General features: G+C 41.6%; 2 protein-coding genes across 2 annotated transcripts in view; one reads left to right on the top strand and one right to left on the bottom strand.

Annotated features, from left to right (window-relative positions):
• nalf1a (NALCN channel auxiliary factor 1a) overlaps positions 1–16,599 on the top strand; it is a 55,832-nt gene extending 39,233 nt beyond the window's left edge. Inside the window, exons 2-3 of the mRNA XM_082523283.1 lie at positions 7,100–7,271; positions 11,847–16,599. Coding sequence (XP_082379409.1) covers positions 7,100–7,271; positions 11,847–12,145 — 471 coding nt within the window. The 3' untranslated portion in view covers positions 12,146–16,599. The remainder of the gene's footprint in view (positions 1–7,099; positions 7,272–11,846) is intronic.
• The window catches only part of LOC309699979 (uncharacterized protein), a 272,009-nt gene that overhangs the window by 77,897 nt on the left and 174,141 nt on the right, over positions 1–19,971 (bottom strand). The window lies entirely within an intron of this gene.

The following is a 19,971-nucleotide window of genomic DNA, read 5'->3' on the forward strand; positions in this document are numbered from 1 at the left end:
TACTTCATTATTAAATAATAATGTTAGATTATTATTGGTTATGGTTATGTTACATAATATGTTTGTTTGCAACAAGTTTCTCTGACAACAACTTATCCCACGGCCTAATTAAAATTACTAATTAAGGATAAAGAAATTAACAATAGCAATGGATAGACATGACAACAATTTAGTTCCCTAATAGTCAGATTTTTTTTCATTATAAAGAAGCAGAATTTAGTGTCTTCTATATTTCACAAAGAATACGTACAGCCATTTATTTCTTTAGATCATCATAATGTAGCCCCACATTTTTTTCCTCTTGTTGGTCTGCACTTGAAAGTAGAAAATAAAGGCACAGTGGGGTTTTTTACGAGTGCTAGTTTGATGTTGAACGTGTTTATATATTGTTGATTTTTGTGCTATGCTACCAAATGAGTACCGAGCAAACAATTACATGTGTCTGCAATTCAGCAGCTCCTCTTGTCTACAGACAAGCTCTCCCACAGTCCTCTCTGTGTTAGATGACAGGCATGCGAATGGGAATGGTGGGGGAAGCCCTGCAGCCCGGGAAAGCAGAATGGAGGATGAGCTGCTCTGCATGTCAGATTTACAGGAGCTGTCAACCTGAGAGCCGCTTCTTGTGAACAGCTCTTGGTTTTGGTGGAATGACCAAAAACTGACCCTTTTTTACAATACAGAAGTCACCAGGAGTGTGTGATATCCATTTGAGCTGAGGAGTGGATCCCCTTTTAGCCAAGCAGAGAGAAGTTATTTGTAGGGTCTTTTTATTACATCGTAAATGTGACTTTTTTCCTTTCTGGCTGCTAACTTTTGCAGCATGTAGCACCAGAATAGCTCCGTTAATCTTTATCTTTCAATATACAGCACAGTTGTAACGCTACCTGCTGGCTGCAAAACCAGTGACCCCCCCCCCCCCCCCCCCCCCCCCCCACATGCATTCCCTGCAGAGACACAGTTGCTCCGCTGTTTGATTTGAGAGTGTTTTTTGCTATCCAATTGACTGATGCTACATGACAGCACACAGGCAGAAAACCTCCCCTGAAGGCATCAGATGCACTTTTTTCCAACCTGCCAGTTATTTCATGTGGCAAACAAAAGCATTAGAACTAAAATCATTAAAATCAAATTGAATTTACAATTAAAATACACATTATATTCTCCCTTGGCTTTGAATTCCATTCAATTCAATTTGATTTTATTTATATAGTGCCAAATCGCAGCAATAGTTACATCAAGGCACTTTATATTGTAAGGTGAAGACTTTACTATAAGGCTGAGAAAACAGTGAAAACACCAACTATCAGATGACCCCTATGAGCAAGTGCTTTGGCAACAGTGGGAAGGAAGAACTCCCTTTTAAGGAAGAAACCTACGGTAGAACCAAGCTCGGGCCATTAGGCTTGTGTTTGTTAGTTGCGATTGTAGATGCCAGTTGTTTGTAATTATTCAGTAGTAAATGCATCCCTGCATTACGACAGTTAGCTCGTCGGCTATTAAATGCCTTTAACACATCTACAGTCTTGATGGTTGTGAGGTCAGGACTCCACAATGAAGTTCTGTCATTGTTAGGTTGTAAAAGCTGGTTAGTCAGTAACAGACAGGAACACTTCTTCATCATCCTGCTGTCCATTGTCTGTGTTTTCTATTCCCTGCATTACAGTTTTTCAAGTTTCACTACAACTTCGAGAGCAGTTGGCAAGTGGCTGCAGACATGCCAGCTTTTCAGTGACTGATGGTTGCCACATGGTCGATGGCTGCTCTCTAGACCCGTGTGACCCCTAACAATAGTTGATCCGTACTTTGCAATTAGGAGCCTTTACCCAGAAATAGTAGATAAAATAGTACTTATGCATTGAGTCTCATTTACCCAATCACACAGATTCATGTAATGCTTTTATCTGTACCTAGGCACTTTGATCTAGCATTCATGCTCTCAATAACACTCTTATTGATACATCTGGAACAGTTCGGGGTTCAGTATCCTTCCCAAGGACACTTCGATACATAGACTGTAAGGACGTTTTCCCAAATATAGTTTGTTTCCTCTGGTCCGAATAAGTTGATGAATTTGTAGCTTTTTCCTGTGGTTTGGTTTGTTTTAGCACAGAGAAAAATCCAAGTCAAGTCCAAGTGAACCAAAATGTGTTGAGAATTTATGTTCATTTCACAGCTAGTGCTTACCCATACTGACCCTTGCACTTTTATGATAACTTGCCGCATCCCAGAATACAAAGCATATGTGGTTACGAGACCTCTTTTTTTTTTTTTTTTTTAGCTCACACTTGTAAGGTAGACCTCGTAGTAAGTTTGGATCAAGGTCGGATCACATTCACACCATAAACAAACCGCTCTGGAGTTGAAATCAACGAAAACAACTGCACCAAGACTCTTTGGAGGAGGTGGTCGCGGTGTGGTTCTTTTGGTCCACATTTCAGCGATTACTGTATTCACACCTGCACAAACAAACCGCACCGAGCTTGATTGCAATGGACTAAACACCACAGGTATGAAAAGACCTTAAAAAAAACCTAAAATCCTATTTTTAGACTGCCCGTTCTACCACCTAAGTCAACCTTAAAGAAAGAAAGAAAAGCTAACTAGCTTTTCCCAAGTGAATGTGCACCATGAAAATGGACAGGTGGCCTTACTTTTTTAAACAGCAAAAGACCAAACCCACAGTAGTCAGTGCTATAGAAGTTAAGTGTCTTGTGTAATAGTTAACAAGTTGTGAAGTTTAAAAACAATTAATGCACTGCATACTGTAAACAACCATTGGTTGTTCTAGCATTAAACCTCAACCTGTCTCATATAATAGTCATCACTGCTGACACTTATCTGGCAGAACATTAGCACTTAAATGGGATTTTTATTCTTATTTATTCTTCAGCTTTAAATAATTGGCTTGGGAGAAAATTACTTAAATTTCTAGAGTTAATACCCAAAACACAGCGACTAACCGACACGTGATGTGTTGTCAGGTGTGGCATCTAAACAGGACTGAAGCTCTTTGTGCAAATAGATGGGCTTTTGCTGAAATCAGCTGCAGGGAGTAAAGCCCTGGTGGAAGCAGTTGCCAGCTTGGTGTCTTTCCTGTCTGTGTCTCTGGGCTTCAGTAAATTGTACGAAGCAGACTAAGCTGCATGGCGACAGAGGCTTTTTGAGTGCCAGGTTCCCATTCACACTGATCACACATTAGACTGATCAAATCAGACTCCAGGCCTGCTTCCTGACTAACTCAATTTGCTCTTGTACGTTTCCCTTTTCACGTTGAGCATACGCACGCACACATTTACACACACACGCAGACACACATAGACCTGCTTGCACGCTTAAACATGTGCACACAAACAGACAAACCGACAGAGAGTGGGGCAGTACCCATTGAGCTCTAATGAAAAGCAGAAAAAGCCGTTACCTTGGCAACTGCCAGCATACATCTTCAGGAGGACCCAGATTTCCTGTCTCACTGCGATCGTATTGTTTTGGCTCTCTTTTGATAGCCGCGGTATCCCTAGACGGATTATCTCACGGCGGTGAGAATTTATATAAAATGATCGCAAATTAAACAGCAGCATATGCGCAGACAAGAAGCCGGCACAGTGAAAATCCTCGGTCACGGATTTTACACGTCACACTCCAACAAACTCTTGAAAGATAAACCCCCATTCATTGATCTGTCTGATTTTTATCTTGGCCCTGAGCTTGTTTTTTCCTCTGTACGTTGAGCTGTTGAGCCACTTCACCGTAACAACGCTTTTACCAAAAACAGAGAATCATGGGAATTACACTGTTGGTGTGGTCTATCTAAATTACCCTCCAAAAAACAAAGAGGTGTAGTCACTATAGTCCACAGCAGTTTGTTGTTGTTTTTTGCAAGTGTGAGCTTGGATTTAAACAGAGACAGATTTTCTCTCTAAATCCCAAACAGCATTGACTTTTTTCCCCTCTCCTTTTGCTTTGACGGATGAGTGTATTTCCTGGAAATAAGCCCAACAGTACAGTATGTTGCAGATGCATGTAGAGTGAACATGAAGTCATACGTGTCTGGAATATATTAGATTTTACAAAGCACATTGTTCTCATCATTATGATTCCCATCATCCTAATCAGATTATTATAATTAATATAACTGCCTGTGCACTGTTTGTTATCTTTGTATATTGGCATAAATAGGAAATGAGACGCACATGTGGGAGGCCAGTGCTAGAGGTGAAGATTTACCTGGGTACAATTTAAACAAACATCTAAAACCACGAGGAGTTGAACCACAATGACAGCCCCGCCTCCAAAGCATGGATGTCTCTGTGTGGTTAAATAACACGGAGGGATAATTAACTGTGCCTGCACCGTTTTGTCTTTCCCTTTGGATTTTTTTGTTAGTTTTGTTTGTTTCATTTCGGAGGTTTATGACTATCATTACACATACAAAATTTTTGATTTTATTCACATCTATTATTTAAAGGCCCCATCACTTTTGTTTACTTTTGAACAGTTTTGTATTTATTTAGTTTGCCTAAATTGTTAAAGTTGTTTACTTAGTTTTTCACTTAAATATTTAAAATCAGATTCATTTTCATGATTAAATTGAGTTTAAGTAAGTTAAATTTTTGAAAAAAGAAGACAAAAAGCTAAAGTTTGCTACTTTGTTATTTATTAAAGTCTGAAGGTGGATGCTTCTGGAAACTGGCCAATCATAATAGAGGAGGGGGAAGGCCTTAAAGAGACAGGCACAGGCTTACATTATCACACGTATCAAGGGATCAATTCTAGATTAAAAATCATTTCGTAAATTCAAAAGATGATGGCGCAAAAATCAATATATAACACTGCCATATTATTGGATTGTATTGATACTGGTGAGCATCTACACGGTAACTGACTCAGCAGTCCTGAGTCTTCTTTGTCATGGTTTTTGTCTCATGATGCTCCAAATGTTTTCAACAGGTAAATGGCCTGAAATGCATGAAGCCCAGTTCACCACCTGGACTCTTACAAAAGCTACAAAAGCCATGCTTTTGTAATAGATACAGTATGTAGTTTGACATGGTCTCCCTTGAAAAAGATTTAATTTGGATGGGACCATATGTTCCTCTAAAACGTGTATATACCATTCAATTCAATGAGCACTAATGCCCCCCCATGCATTCAGCGACACAGGTTTTTTAAGTGTGTGCCAATGACAAGCCGGATGGTCAACATCCAGTTTGTCTGGCCACAGGGTAGTTTTTTTGCTTTGCATTAATCCATTTTAAATGAGCGTTGGCTCAGAGAAGATGGATTGTATTCACATATTGCATAATAGAGTTTCATTTTGTTTGCCTACAAAGCGGGGTTTTCAGCATGCACAAGCATGTTCCCGTGCAGTCCTCCAAAAACGCAACATCGTGTAGCTAGAATGGGCATAGGTCGAATGCTGATTGGTTGAGAAGTGGGTTGGAACGGGGAAGAGAGCGACAGTTTACCAGGAAAGGGAGAAGTGTGAAGCAACATTAAAGATTAAAAAAAAAAAAAAAGCATATCACAGGCTCCACCACGCCCAAGATGGGCTTTTATTTTCATTTTCCCAACTTTAAAAGGCTTCATACTAATGTGGAACATTGGTGGTGTTCCCCTTAAAACTCAGATTGCGTTATTGCAGCATTCATTAGTAAGTGCAAAACTTGGCTCATGGCAAGATTTTAGCATTGTACTATTTGGTAATTACATGACTGTTGGTAATGGTTTGTTTTGTCTTTGATTCATCACTTGAAAATTGCTGTTGTACCTCTATTGCTTAAATGTGTCAGGCAGCCTAATGACTCTTTTAGTGGCTTTCATCACTTAATAGCAGCACATTTCCGCTGTTATTTAACTGACACAGCTTTTCATTGCATGTCTTTGTGGCTTCCATGAGACAATAATTGAAAAATTGTGTTGCCAACTCCAGGTAGAGCAAAGAAAGCTGGCTCATAGGAAGCATGTAACATTGTAAGCAGTCCAAGGAAACAAAAGCATCCGGTGTGTGTCCCATCATGCCAACTCTTTTTTTTGAGGCATAGGTTTATTCAGCTTAAAGGTTCCCAGCTAGCTACAAAGGTAGATGGGATGGGGGAAAGTGCCTGTCCACCTTTAAAGACTGTGTTAGAGGGCACTTATCGAACTTACAGTGATCTTTGGTCCCACCGGGTTGGCGCAGTAGGCGGTGGGGTCCTAAACAAATCTGATTTCAGTCTCTGCTTGATATCGTCTGTGCTCTTTCCCCTCTCCTGTGTTAATCCCAATAAAACACACAAAGAAATGGCTAAGAATGAGAATGAATCCAGACTGTGGTATGCCCTCGGTTCATTTAGTTTTGCTAAGCTTTCCAAGCTCGAGGCTTTGGCTATTACATGTCACCATCTGTCTCCTTATGCACATAAGTCTGTGCGTTTTGTATTACATCCTGCCTCACAGTGAACTAAAGCAAATTTAACTTGGAAGAAGACGCAGGATGAAATGTGGTGAGTTTATTTTGTGCCATTTGGTTTTGATTGCACTGGCATGCAGCAAGCAGCCAAACACACCACAGCAGATTAAAAACACCCCTTTGCTTTGAAATAAAGTCTCGTACGTTTTTGTCATGACTGTTTTTTTTCTGTTAAACGATTTTCCATTTGGCTGTTTCAAACACGCAAAAAGTCCCTCAGAAGGGGGCAGATGTTAACCAAACCCTGTCCCTAATCCTAGATGAGTCACTGATGACATCGTGGATATTAAGATATTTAGTGCCTTTAATGGCTTTATTGGAAAAAAAGTCCTGCCTGCCTGCCTACTCTGTATTTGGCGTAGCTTTGATTAGCTAATCTTTGAACAGTAACCTCTAATATCCCAGTGGCTGTTAGATTGATGTGTGAAGTGTTGCTGTTCTATTTTGGTGGAAAAAACATTTGACGCTTAGTGGACCTCTAGATATTTATTTGTTATTGTGAAGAAAGCTATTTGAACCAAGGGGAGGGCCAATACCCAGCAGAGACAAATGCAGTAACTTCCTCCAATCCTCTTGTGGACCATGAACCTGCATCTATTTATGTAATTTTCTTGCCTAATTCTTCTTCCTCCTCCTCCTTCTCCTCCTCAGGCGGCCTATAAGCCCTGGCTGTGTGCTCAGTATTTCCCCACCACCCAGCAGTCCTGCCAGAAGAAGGTGCCGTGCCACCAGTACTGCCTGGAGGTCCAGCAGAGCTGTCCGTTCATCCTGCCCGATAACGACGACCTAATCCACGGTGGCAGCCCCAGCTTCATCTGCACAGGTTAATACCCACTTCCTGCCTAGTGCCACTTCGTGTATCCTGGAGATGAGTGCAGATTGTGTGTTTGCATGCGTGGGTGTTCATGGGGCCTTGTATCCTCTTCACAGAAAAACCTTCTAATTTAATTTATGCTAGTGAATAGCTGGTGAGTAGCATTTTGCAAAAGGACAGACAGTAATAAATCATCCAGTGTGTGTTTCTCTGTATTGACTGAATGGTGTCTCACCAGGAAAACAGTGAAGTGGTTCTAAAGGCTTTCTGATGACATCTAGTGGTGTTTTTGAGCACTGCAGTCCTCATGCAAGGACGTTTTAACAACACATTTAGTCCTTCTCTCAGTATCTGCTGCAGATTTGTTTTATTCTGTAATAAAGGTCAGCTTCACGGGTTACCTGGATGAGACTGACAACATAAAACATTTCAACACCTAAAGGCTTAGAGGTTTGTGCATGCTTATAATGGATGGAAGTCATGATTTTATTTTTAGTCACCTCAAATTTTGATTTTCAACTTTCGCTGTGTGATGATTCTATGAAAGTATACTGGGGTTAAACAGCTGAAAACAGTTCCTGCAGTGCTAAATGAGACTGTTGGGTCAACTACAACCAGATTCCAAAGTAGTTGGAATGCTGCGTGAAACTAATTAAAAACAGAAAGCAGTTATTTGCTTTTAAAGCCTGTATTGAACTGAAAATTATACAAAACACATCTTATCAAATTATAGCAAAAAGTTTTCAAAACATTGTGACAGAGGCATGTTTCCCTTTTGACAGCAAATTTTAATTAAGTGTCGTCAGAATTTAGGCATTGAAATTATTTTAGTTTTAGTTGACTAAATATCATTAGATGGTAAATGGCCTGTATTTATATAGCGCTTTACTAGTCCCTAAGGACCCCAAAGCGCTTTACATATCCAGTCATCCACCCATTCACACACACATTCACACACTGGTGATGGCAAGCTACAGTGTAGCCACAGCCACCCTGGGGCGCACTGACAGAGGCGAGGCTGCCGAACACTGGCGCCACCGGGCCCTCTGACCACCACCAGTAGGCAACGGGTGAAGTGTCTTGCCCAAGGACACAACGACAGAGACTGTCCAAGCCGGGGCTCGAACCGGCAACCTTCCGATTACAAGGCGAACTCCCAACTCTTGAGCCACGATCGATAGACTACATCCAAAGTTGATGAAGCTGAGTAAAATAGAAAGTCTGAAAGTTAAAGTGTTAAAGCGTCTGGTCTTCTCTTCCTCCCAAGCGCTGACATTTGTCTCGTTTTCTACCTGCTCCTGGGGGGAGATCAGATGTGCGTATTTGACCTGCACAAGAGTATCCAGAGTATTTTAATCTTGCTTTTATTAGTTGATGAAGGTGTCGATGCATTTCATCGTGTGCTAGTTTTTATTCAATTATCGTCTTGTTTCTGTTATAAAAAAAAAGGTTACTGAGGAAAACTGTGATGTGAATTATTTTTGGTTTTTACAAAGCTTTTCCTGCCCTTTTGGTGTCCCTTTCCAACAATTTTTTAAAAATACCATTTGGGCATTAGCACTCTCACCTCTGAGCAGGAACGTTTGACGTCCTGTTTGACCGTGTTCCCTCCTGTGAGTCTCCGTGGATTTCCAAAGTTCAAAGACATGCATGTTAGGTTAATGTGAGTGAATTAAAGAATTCCTGATGGTTATAATAAGTTAGTTTGCCATAAATTTAAAAATATGCCATCAAAAATATTAATGGCTGCTGTAAGCAAACTGTGAGCCACAGTGAAATACTTTGTGAAGAGAAAGGGGCAGGTGCATGCAGGTGTTCTAGAATCAACAGGAAGTTAGTCATGCTAGTTTAGCGCCTGATTTGTGTCGGTAACAGTCAGCAGTTTCAGCAACACGGCTGTCTGCGGCGCTCAGCTTTTGGAGCCAATTAAGTGACTTCCAATCCTCTTTGCCTGCCCTTCCATGTTTTGCTTTAAAAAACTGCTTTAACATCTCAGCTAAATGTAAACACCCAGCGGTGATACTCACATTTTTGGTGTGGCTTGCACTATTCAAACATATCATTATCCTAGAACTCCTTCGTAGCTACAATCTAGATATTATTAAATTTCTAAGCCATCTTCAGTGTTGAACTAATCCAGCGCTACACTATATTGCCAAAAGTACTCACTTGTCTGCCATCAAACGCATATGAACTTGAGTGACATCCCAGTTTAATATGATGTCACCCAGCTTCAACTATTCTGGGAAGGTTTTCTATAAAGTTTAGGAGTGTTTATAAGAATTTTTGACCATTTTCCCAGAAGCATATTTGTGAGGTCAGATACTGATGTTGACCTGGCTCAGTTTCCACTCTGTTTCGTTCCAAATGTGTCCTGTCGGGTTGAGGTCAGGATTCTGTGCAGGCCAGTCAAGTTCTTCTACACGAAACTGACTCATTCATGTCTTTGTGGACCTTGCTCTGTCTACGGGTGTGCAGTCATATCCTATCACGGTACCACGCTAGAATTTACTGAGCTCCTGAGAGCGACCCATTCATTTATGTATGTTTGTAGAAGCAGTCTGCATGGCTAGGTGCTTGATTTTATACATCTATGGCCATGGAAGGGATCGGAACACCTGATTTAAATGATTTGGATGGGTGAGTGAATCGGCAATTTAGTGTAGTCGTCCATAAACTTATTGGTGCATTGCAACCAGGAGCTGCTAAAATCAAATTGGCAGTGCTCTTTGCAACAACAAATAGGGCTCACATTATGGCATAAATCTATGTGAATCCACCATAATCCAGTCTGCATCTTTCAATGCACCATGGGAGCAGATCCAAAAAGATAATCCCCCAGTTCAAAGTGACAAAAAGCTACTTGTGGTACACTTTAAATATTTTACCTACACTACCAGCATGGCAACAAAAGCAGCATGACCTCTTACATTAGTGGAATATCGACGTAGGAAGGGTCGATACCTCAGGTTGGAAGGGTTGCAGGTGGAAATGAGTCGTACCAATGTAAGATTCAACAGCAAACTCAAACCTAATCGTTTTCATAATGTCTCTTAAAGATGATAAAAGGGTAAATCATCTCACTTGTCACAGGTGCAACAGACGAGTCAGGTGAGGTGTCAGTCCACACAGAGAAGGGGTCTAATCCAGCAGCCCCATCAGTCCTCAATCTGCTCTCATCATCAATCACATGCTCTCTACTTATGCTTTGCTTTAGTTAGAACTAAGTGAGCTTCTCTCTCTGCAGTTTAAGCTTCCCCGTGCAGATGATCACAGCAGCCATGGTGTTTTTGTTCTTTCTTTCTTTTTTTTTATAAACATGCTGGCAAGTTAAGACTTCCAGAACCATCAACTGATGCAGCAATGCGCTCCCTCTGTGCCGTGGTGAGCTCTAATTGGAGTTCATTTGAGGGTCACCGTGTCTGGTTGTGATTAGAGCCACACGCTGAGGTCTAGTGCGTTTGATCCGTTTACCGAGGCAGCAGATGAGCAACAAGGTGGCTGGTGTTAGACAGATCATTGTCATTTGTGCTCCATGTGAGCTGTTTATTGCACGGTTATTTTTTTCAACTTTTTAAAATTATTATTATTAAGCAACTTCACAGAAAGCCACCATAGAGATGTATCAGATTTAGCTAAAAAGGCTAAATGGAAAACAGTCTCTCTTTACTCTTTTTGTCTCTTTGTATTAGATAATTACTGTTAGCGTTTGACACATACTGATAACATTACCTACAGCCCCTAAAAATAACCAAAACATGCTGAGGACTCTCTTTGCATCCTTGAGCAATCAATAAAAATTTCAGTTCATGTCCTTCTCAGCTAAAAAACCTTTTTTCGCATCTTGTTGTTACGTTGGTTTTTCTTCATGGATCCAGTATTGATGGGTGAAGCTGAACTGTCTGATATCACTGGCTGCAGTTGGAAAATCGCAGATATTAATGGATTAGTGAGGTATGCTGACCCTAATGCACAAATTTGACCCCCTTTTACATTGGCTGGTTCATTATAACTTGGGCTGAGCACATTACTTTTATTGCAGGAGCCCTACAATAAGCCGCAAATGCGTAAATATGTTTTGCACAGTTGGAATAACAGCAAACAAAATTGTTCATTTTGTCAGCTCATTTATCACCAAGAAAAATCAATCAGCGTAATTCATTTGTCTTTGATTTGGAAAGAAACGAACTCCTTCACCAGGCTACAAGACGGCGTGAGACCGGTTAGCTTAAATGTTTAAAAGTCACATTAATGATGTTAAAATGTGTTAGTGTCACATCTTGAAGCAATTATGGTGTCACGACTTTAGTTTCTTGTGTTTCAAAGTTTGCAAAGCACTGAATGCACTTTTACATTTAATGGCATATTTATGTATTTATGAGCCATTTCTTATTTTTGGTTTGGTTCCTTCTGGCCTTCCATATGAGCGTGTGAACAGCTGATTGTGAAGCAAAACAGTGGAATACAGAACACAGTTGGTATATCTGCTGTGAGAACACCAAACTACCAGTGACCCCCTGTTATAAATACAAGTGCACAGCAGGGGAACCTCAGCTTTTTCATCCAGTGTCTTCTCTTTCTCAGGTCTCTTGGGAAACCATCCATCAGACAGTGAGGCGGAGTGCTGCGACGTCCGATGGGACTCCAAAATGGACAACCCTTCAGGGGGCACGCTAAAAAGAACTGCTTCTTCCTGCCAGCCCGTGGGGGCTTCGGTCACTTCCGCCGCCACCCCGAGACTGTGCAGCGGGCGACTGAAGATCTGCCTGCTGGCCCTTGTCCTCCTACACACTGTCATTATCATTTCAGCCTCCCATAATTCTTCGTTGGTGGGCGTGGCTGCCATTTTCTCGCCAGAGGAAAGTGCTTCTAATGAGGAGTGAACCTTGGGGTTTAATCAGGGCTGGAGCTTGCGTAGAGCGATTGTTGACAGGGAGGAAGACGAAGGCTTGTCATGGCCGCCAGGGACACAGCTGGTGAGATGTGCTGGAAATGCCTCCACAAGCCTGCTGCCGATGAACCGCCAACCACAGGAAGTGGGAAGGTTTTAATTGGAGCGGAGGGTGCTGGAATTGGACATCAACCGGAGAGAGATGTTTGAGAACCACCACCCCTAAAAGAACTGACCTCTTGCCACTTGAAACCTGCTCATTGTTTCTATTCCATCCAAATGTTTTCTAGCATATTGTCCCCCCCCCCCCCCCCCCTCCCCTCCCTTCTCTCCACCCTCCTCCATCTGTTTTCGATGTGTGTGTACGGATAGCATGTCAGAGGAAAAAATGGACATCGATGAGGTGTGCACTCTCATTCGTTACTTTTAGATTTTTGCTGCACTTTCTTTCAGGTGCCAGAATGTTTTTGACATATCAGCTGTTTCCCACTTCTTGCTCTCCATCACCTTAGACGGATCTTCTTTACTACCTTGTATGTGATGTTGCTCGAGGGCCGGCTGGGACCAGCTCCATCTATCACTTGTGGATCTTGTTTCCCAGAAAACAAAATGTATGTGATTCTGTATTCTGATATTCAGCTTGTGTTTCTGTCAGACCGGACCTTTCCTCAACCCCTTATGACAGTACATGCCTACATATTTTAGGACCTTAAGTGCTCTGAGACTGGCTCACTTTCTCCTCTAGCTTGTTGGGTTGTTAAGCAAGTTAGGAGAGGTGGAGTGGTTACAAAAAAAAAGAAAAGGTGGTGACAACTCAGCTCACGATTGCATGGTGTTGCAGGAACAGTAAGCTCAGATTAGTCACCGTGTAGCGCTCCTGGGCGGGGGGAAATGGTGTTTTCTGGTTTCTAAAGTGTTCAGTTTACCTCATACAGTGGTGTTGGTGTTGCAGACAGGCAGCACGGCGAGTACTTAGACTTGCAGGGACAACCCAGGGACACTAGAGGACAGTTGCATGAAGCCAAAACACCAGGGGCCTCATTTATCAGCCAAGCGTAAGCTATCAAATTATCAGTTACACTTGTCAAGACCTTAGTGCTAACCTTAATGAGGGACTACATAACAACATGACTGCACTTAAGCTTAGCCTATGGACATTATAAACTGTGACATCACCACAGCCCTGTATCCATTTACTGATGCTCAAGGCACGCCAGACTCACTGTAATATTCTCCTGAGCGGCAGATGTTGCCTCTCAGGGAAAAATAAAGAAATCATATCAGTGCTGGTGGGATTAAAAGAAATCCAAACTGGAATCAAAAGGATTGCAGACTTTGTTTTATAGAAAGTCTCGCCGTTTCCAGCTGTAGTAGTCTCCGTCTTTGTAATCTCGGAATCACAGCACTATTCCACTGATATATCATGGAAGCGACCCGCTCGTACAGCAGGTTACAAAAATCAAGAAGTACACGACAATCTGAAACACCAAAGTGTAGCGCACGCCGGCAGTTTTGATGTCACTTTTACTGCACACAGTTGTTTGTGAGGCCAACAGCAGGCTCTATTCTAATAGGCATCAAGCTTTTCTCCAGGATGTTTGGGTTACTTGTCATTAATTATGACCCCAAAAAAGTTCAGTTTTATCTTAGTACCTCCTAAAAAGTCATTTAAAAAATAGAAACAGAAATTTCGCTGTCAGAATTGTTATGTAGCATTATTTCTGCCATTGCACTTACAGTTACAATTATGACGGGTAGCTACAGTAATATTATACGTGCATTGTGGACACAACTACTACGGTGGTCCCGAGTGGTCAAATGCAAATCAACTTTTGAGAGAACACCAGGAAATAGAGAGACACTGCAGAGGAACACAAAATACAACTAAAGTACAAAAATAACACTTTAAAAAAGAGATACACTTCAAAGATGTTGAGGGTTCATCAGTGTTGTGAGGAAGAAAAAGATGCAGATGAAGCGTTTTAATAGTGAGTCATATAATGCTGTAGCTACATTTTTGCTGTTTAATGTTAGCTTGTCACTTCCGCCACTGTTCCGTGAAGTTATCGTCTCTTTTTTCTATTTACATTGTTTTTTTAATTTAACTTCATTGGTTTTTGTGAGATTTTGCAGCTGCTGTGTTCTTTTTTTGAGAGAACATGAAAAAAATTCAAATGATAAGTTTTTAAAATTTATTAAATAGTTGAAGGTTCAAGTTACACATGGCGCCATAGGCATCCCTCTTTCCTGTATTTGGTCTGGTGTCCGGCTCATGCTTCATCTCTGCTCCAATCACAGGTCTTCTTCCTGTAAAGGAAAACTCCTTCCTATCTCCCTGTTGCTATGCAGTCTAGTAACTTTCCACGGCAGCCTCTCAATGACTTCACATGCATGTGGGTCCTGCGCCACACCCTACACAAAGCACAAATGTGTAATTTAAAGATAAAAAGTAAATTCCTGACACATAATTTTTCTGTTATGCTGTTTTCTTAAGTTGCAGGGCCACCGTACAATACCAACGTTTACTTGTGAAATATTGGTGTAAACAGTTCATGGTTATTGCGACACCCATTGTGGGGAAAAAGATTACCGTTTTTATAACAAGTCTAAGCTAAAATCAAGGAGAATGGCACTGATGTTACTAGCTAGCTGGAAAACAGAAAATTAAAATGACAAGCAAAGTGTACAAAAGTTCAACAGTGCCAAATGCCCCTAAATGTTCACAAAAATCTTCAGTCAATTGGTTCTAAAATCTTTTTTCTCCACATTCACATGCTCCTCGGATGGTCCGAGTAATTTAGATCTGACATCATTCTTCAGACTTCAATGTGCAAGAAAGATGTTGAAAAAATGGAAGCGCTGAAAGCATTTAAACACATTGCATTATTGATCATTGTCAGTATTAACCAACAACAATATGGCGAGTGAGCAAATGTCTCCTTTCTGATTTTCAAGTTAGTTGTCTATTAAATTACTACAGAAAACACTAACGTGCCTACAACTCTGTGCTGCAGGCCCCATTCCATGCATCCCACAGAACGTCATTTTTAGTTCTGATAAATGAGGCCCCGAGATCTTTGAGTGCCTCTGCTGCATAAATCTAATGAGGCAAAAGTGCAATATAGGAGGGAAAAAACAAACAGCTGGGGTTAGTGTCCTACTTTGTGACATCTTCACTACTGATGGCTCAGCTTGTCAGTATCACAGAGTTGGTGCATGTGACTAGCCAGCCACCCAATCTATCAAACCGTTGACTCTTACATCACCCTTAGACAAGCTGATCAACCGCTATCTTTCACAGACTAGCAAAGGGCTGTGTTACTGTCAGCGTGTGAGGAGTGTGAGGAGTTTTCAAGGGCTGATCCGTGTGATTTTCTTTCTTTTTTCCTTTTTTTTTTTTTTGCATGGCTGCTGCTAGTAAAGTGCACATTTACATGAGGATGGATCATGCAGGGATTAAGATTAGTTTGAACTCGCCTATTAGGCAGCAGAAATAGGGATTTGAACCACCCGTGAGCAAATACTGACAAAAAACGTATACTAAGTACACCAAATCTAAATGAAGACATTCTTGTTTTGCTGATGGTGAACTTTGTTTCCAGATTGGCTTTTTCCTCATTTACAGCCTCACATTATTTACCACCCATCGATTTGCTCTTCGCTCACATGTCAGAGCGAAACGATAAAGTCCAAAAGTAAGTCAGGTTTTTAAGATGTCCATAGTTTTTCCCCTACGTCTACCACCGCCACAACCATTCCACATTGGCTCTATTTTTTATTTTTATTTTTTGAGATTTGTTTTGATTTCCTTGACAAACTCTGTTGACAAGAACTTACATTCCCTTGAAGACAGCAGTGGATGTAATAGACCCACACTTTGTGCTCCCTCCTTCCTTCAATCTCTAGCTGTTCATGATATGAGTCCTGTGGATCTATGCAGATGAACCCCACCCCGAATCAACATACCACTTTCCAGCACCGCCCCCACGCCAATCCATCCACCGGCACCCTGTCCTTTATGTTGTAAATATGTCCTGAGGATGTGGAATCCCAAATATCTTCCCTAACCTCTCCCTACTTCCCCCACTGTTGGAATCTCACTGTGTTTTCTGTTTGGCTCCTTGGTTTTTGTCTGTTTTTTGAGACCTTTGCTGCATTTTTCTGTTGTCTAAAGCTGTGGTGTGAGTTGAGGAGATGAAAGAGGTCTTAAAGGAAAATATACAAAAAATGAAGCTTGGATTGAGAAAGGGTTCAAATATAGAGGAAAAAAATCTGATAAAGTTGTCATATTGTCATACTAGAGATGCTTTAGTTTGCTAATTTACTTTCTTTTTTTTCTACAAAAGACTTGGATGAAATTATTTATAAAATGCGTCCCACGAGTCATGACCTTTTTTGGACGTAAAACAAATACATTTATTAACATTTTGTTCAAAAGAAAATAAATATAAATTATGTTAAACATTACTGCTGTTTGTGCTTTTTTCCCCAGTGTCTGTATCATTGATTATTGAAGAGCTGCAAAGCATTTAGTAATGAGAGGAACCAAGAGGAGTGGGTTAAGCAAAAACTGGAGTATGGGAGATGTTTGGTAGGACAGTGAAGCAATGCTTTGTACAAACTTTATACGGTGGGGATGAAGTGCTGCATCTGACGAGGGAGGCAGCTTGCCTATCAGTGGAGCAGAGGACACTGAGGTAGTTAAAAAAAAACACTATTTGATGCCCAAAGCCCTCTACATTGATGGATTTGTCCTGAGTCCCTCAAGGTTCTGGATGTTGTGTGGTGGTCCCAGCTGACGTACCTCTGCAACATCAAACCAAGGTTGGGTACAGTGGCTCTGGAATGTAAATTGGGGCCGTGGTTCCCCCTTTTAACGTCCACTAGGCCTCTAACAAACTAGAAGTTGTTACCTAATAGATTCTTTATTGATCCCAAGAGGGAAATTATAGAGTCACAATACTACCTTTATTACCAATAAGTAAACAACAGAGGTAAAGTAAAGTGCCACAGGCTCAGAGTGAGGACTGTGAGACAGTGCAAAGAGTTTACAGAGTTTCCGTTAGTTTGGCGTGGTGATTAGCACTGTTGCCTCATAGGTCCTGAGTTCAATTCCACCACCTGGCTGGGCCCTTCTGCATGGAGTTTGGATTCTTTCCAGGTACTCTGGTTTCCGCCCACTAACTGCACAGTCTAAAGACATGACTGGCAACCTGACCAGGTTGTTCCCTGACTATCGCCCTATCATAGCTGGGATAGGCTCTAGTGTTCTTTATGGCACCAAGGTTGGATCAGTCTGAGAGAGAAGGAGCTCTGTTGCCTCAGTAGTGTGGACTGGAGCAGGGTTAGATGGCTTGTGATGGAGAGCAGTTTGTTCAGTTTGACTTCCTGCCTCTTGATGACTCCAACGCCTCCAAATTCTGGCCAATGATGGTTCCAGCCTTGTGAATCAGTTAGTTGATCCTGCAGGCATCTCTGGCACTGATGCTGCCTCTCCCAGTAGACGACAGCAACTTGGATGCACTCGCTATCGCAGACTGTTAGAAAATCTCCAACTTCTTGCTGCATGCATTAAAGGATCTGAACTTTCTCAAAAAGCTCATGACTGTTGGTCCTCCAGTCCAGGCTGTCATTCAGGTGATCCTGTAGCTGTCCACTGTTTCCACCTCCTCACCCTCGATTTTAATGGGCCTTATAGTTTATAGGTTTTCTGTTGAATATTTTCATTTTGATATGTCAAAAATAAATAACACATCTGCTAGTTGTGAAGTTCAGAAGAGGGACTGGATGGTGACTGACAACAAGGGAAATCGCACTCCTCATTTTACCTGGGCAAGTACTGGAGAGGAGATCTGCCCTTTAATCTCAGATTCAGGAGAAACCATGCAAGATGTTTTTCCCCTTGGTAAGGGAACACTGGACCAGCTTATCATCCTCTTGAAGATACCAAAGGTACCCATGCCCTCTGGGTATGGGTGTAACGGCTACATTTAGCCACTTTGATATTGCAACATCACTGATATCAGCGCTCGCTGGATAGGCCAAGTATAAATTGTTGATAACGGGACTCTGCCCATTATGGTGTAGCACTTACGTGGAGTTATATACAGTACCAGTGGATAATTACCAAGGTAATGAGTAATTTGGGCTAGTATCAGAAGATTAAGAACGACTCTTATGGTGTGTTCACACCAAACGCAATAGACGCGACCAGAGCGTCAGGTTTACATGTACAGTCAATGGAGAAGCACGATGATGCGCAATTGAGGGTCCCGCGAAAATTCAGAAGCAGATTTGCGTCACGAAAACGCGTCAAAGTAGCGCGTCTGGCGCGATTATTTATTTATTTTAGGACAGTGCATGTTAATGAACATAAATGTAAAATAAATTACATGAATGTAAACATGCCAGATTATAGCCAAGGGCTAATTTCCATCCGTTGTCCGTAAAACATTAAAAAAATAGACATAATAATTCATAAAAAAAATTCATAATTCATTTATAATAAAAACTCCATCACCAAACTCACACACACACCATTCTATTCCCAAATAAAACATTAAAACTATACAACTTATACATGATCACACACTTGATTTGTCCATAACCAGTTTTTAACCTGTGCCTTAAACAAGTTGTCGAGCATTCTCTAATGGATTGAGGACGACTATTCCACAGATGGCCACCCTGGACAGAAAGGACGTTCTGCCCAAATGCTGTCCGTCTGTGGGGTATAAACAAGTCTCCTCGGGTTGTAGCTCGAGTGGTCCTGTCTGAGCTTTCTTTATGCCTAATGAACTGCTTTAGTGGTGGTGGAGCAAGGGAGTGTAAGATTTTATATGTTAAACACACTCTTTTAAGTTTCACTAAGTTATTGAAGTTCAGTAATTTATGTTTTTTTAGTATTTAGTATTTAGTATTTATTTATTTATTGTCATTGTCAAGAACAATGAAATTGCGTTTGGGGCTTCCATACAACCCAAAAAAAAAGAAGAAAATAATAAATACCCCTTAAAACCCAAGTGTACATATTTAACCCAGTGTGACTCCAATGCAATAAGACAATCCTTAGCAATAATGTTCGTAGAAATTCAGACAAAGACCTGAGAAACATGACAAAATACAACAATGCAACCCATTCAATATTATTGTACTGTGAGATATGATATCAGATATGATAGTTATCTATTTAAGAAAGAGGGGGGGGGGGGGGGGGGGGGGGCAGGAGGGGGAAGAGAATAAAGATATGATGCACCAATGCAGACCAGTTCATTGCTATTAAGAAGTTGGATATGGTTATTGTCCGTGAGAGGGGGGCAGAGAGTTCAGGAGCCTCACAGCCTGTGGATACAGGCTGTTGGCCAGTCTGGATGTTCTGGCCTGTATAGACCTGTACCTTCTCCCTGAGGGCAGCAGATGGAAAAGGTGGCGCGCAGGGTGATGTTGGTCCCGCAGGATACTGTGCACCCTCCTCAGACAGCGAGTGGGGAAGATATTACTGATCTCTGGCAGACTTGTTCCAATAATTCTGCCAGCTTCTTTCACCACCCGCTGGAGTGCTTGCTGATCGGCCTTGGTGCAGCTGGGGAACCACACTAGAAATCCATACGTCAGAACGCTGCTGATGGCACAGTTGTAGAAGTTCAACATCAGAGATCTGGGAATGTGTGCGCTCCGCAGTCTCCTCAGGTAGTAGAGGCGCTGTTGGGCCTTCCGTACAACTGAGGTGATATGGTTGCCCCAGGACAGGTCCTCGGTCACAGTTACCCCCAAGAATTTAAAACTGCTCACCCTCTCCACCACCTCACTGCCAATGAA

This window comes from Aulonocara stuartgranti (genome assembly GCF_965226115.1).
Source record: "Aulonocara stuartgranti genome assembly, chromosome: 23".
Taxonomy (NCBI): Eukaryota; Metazoa; Chordata; class Actinopteri; order Cichliformes; family Cichlidae; genus Aulonocara; species Aulonocara stuartgranti.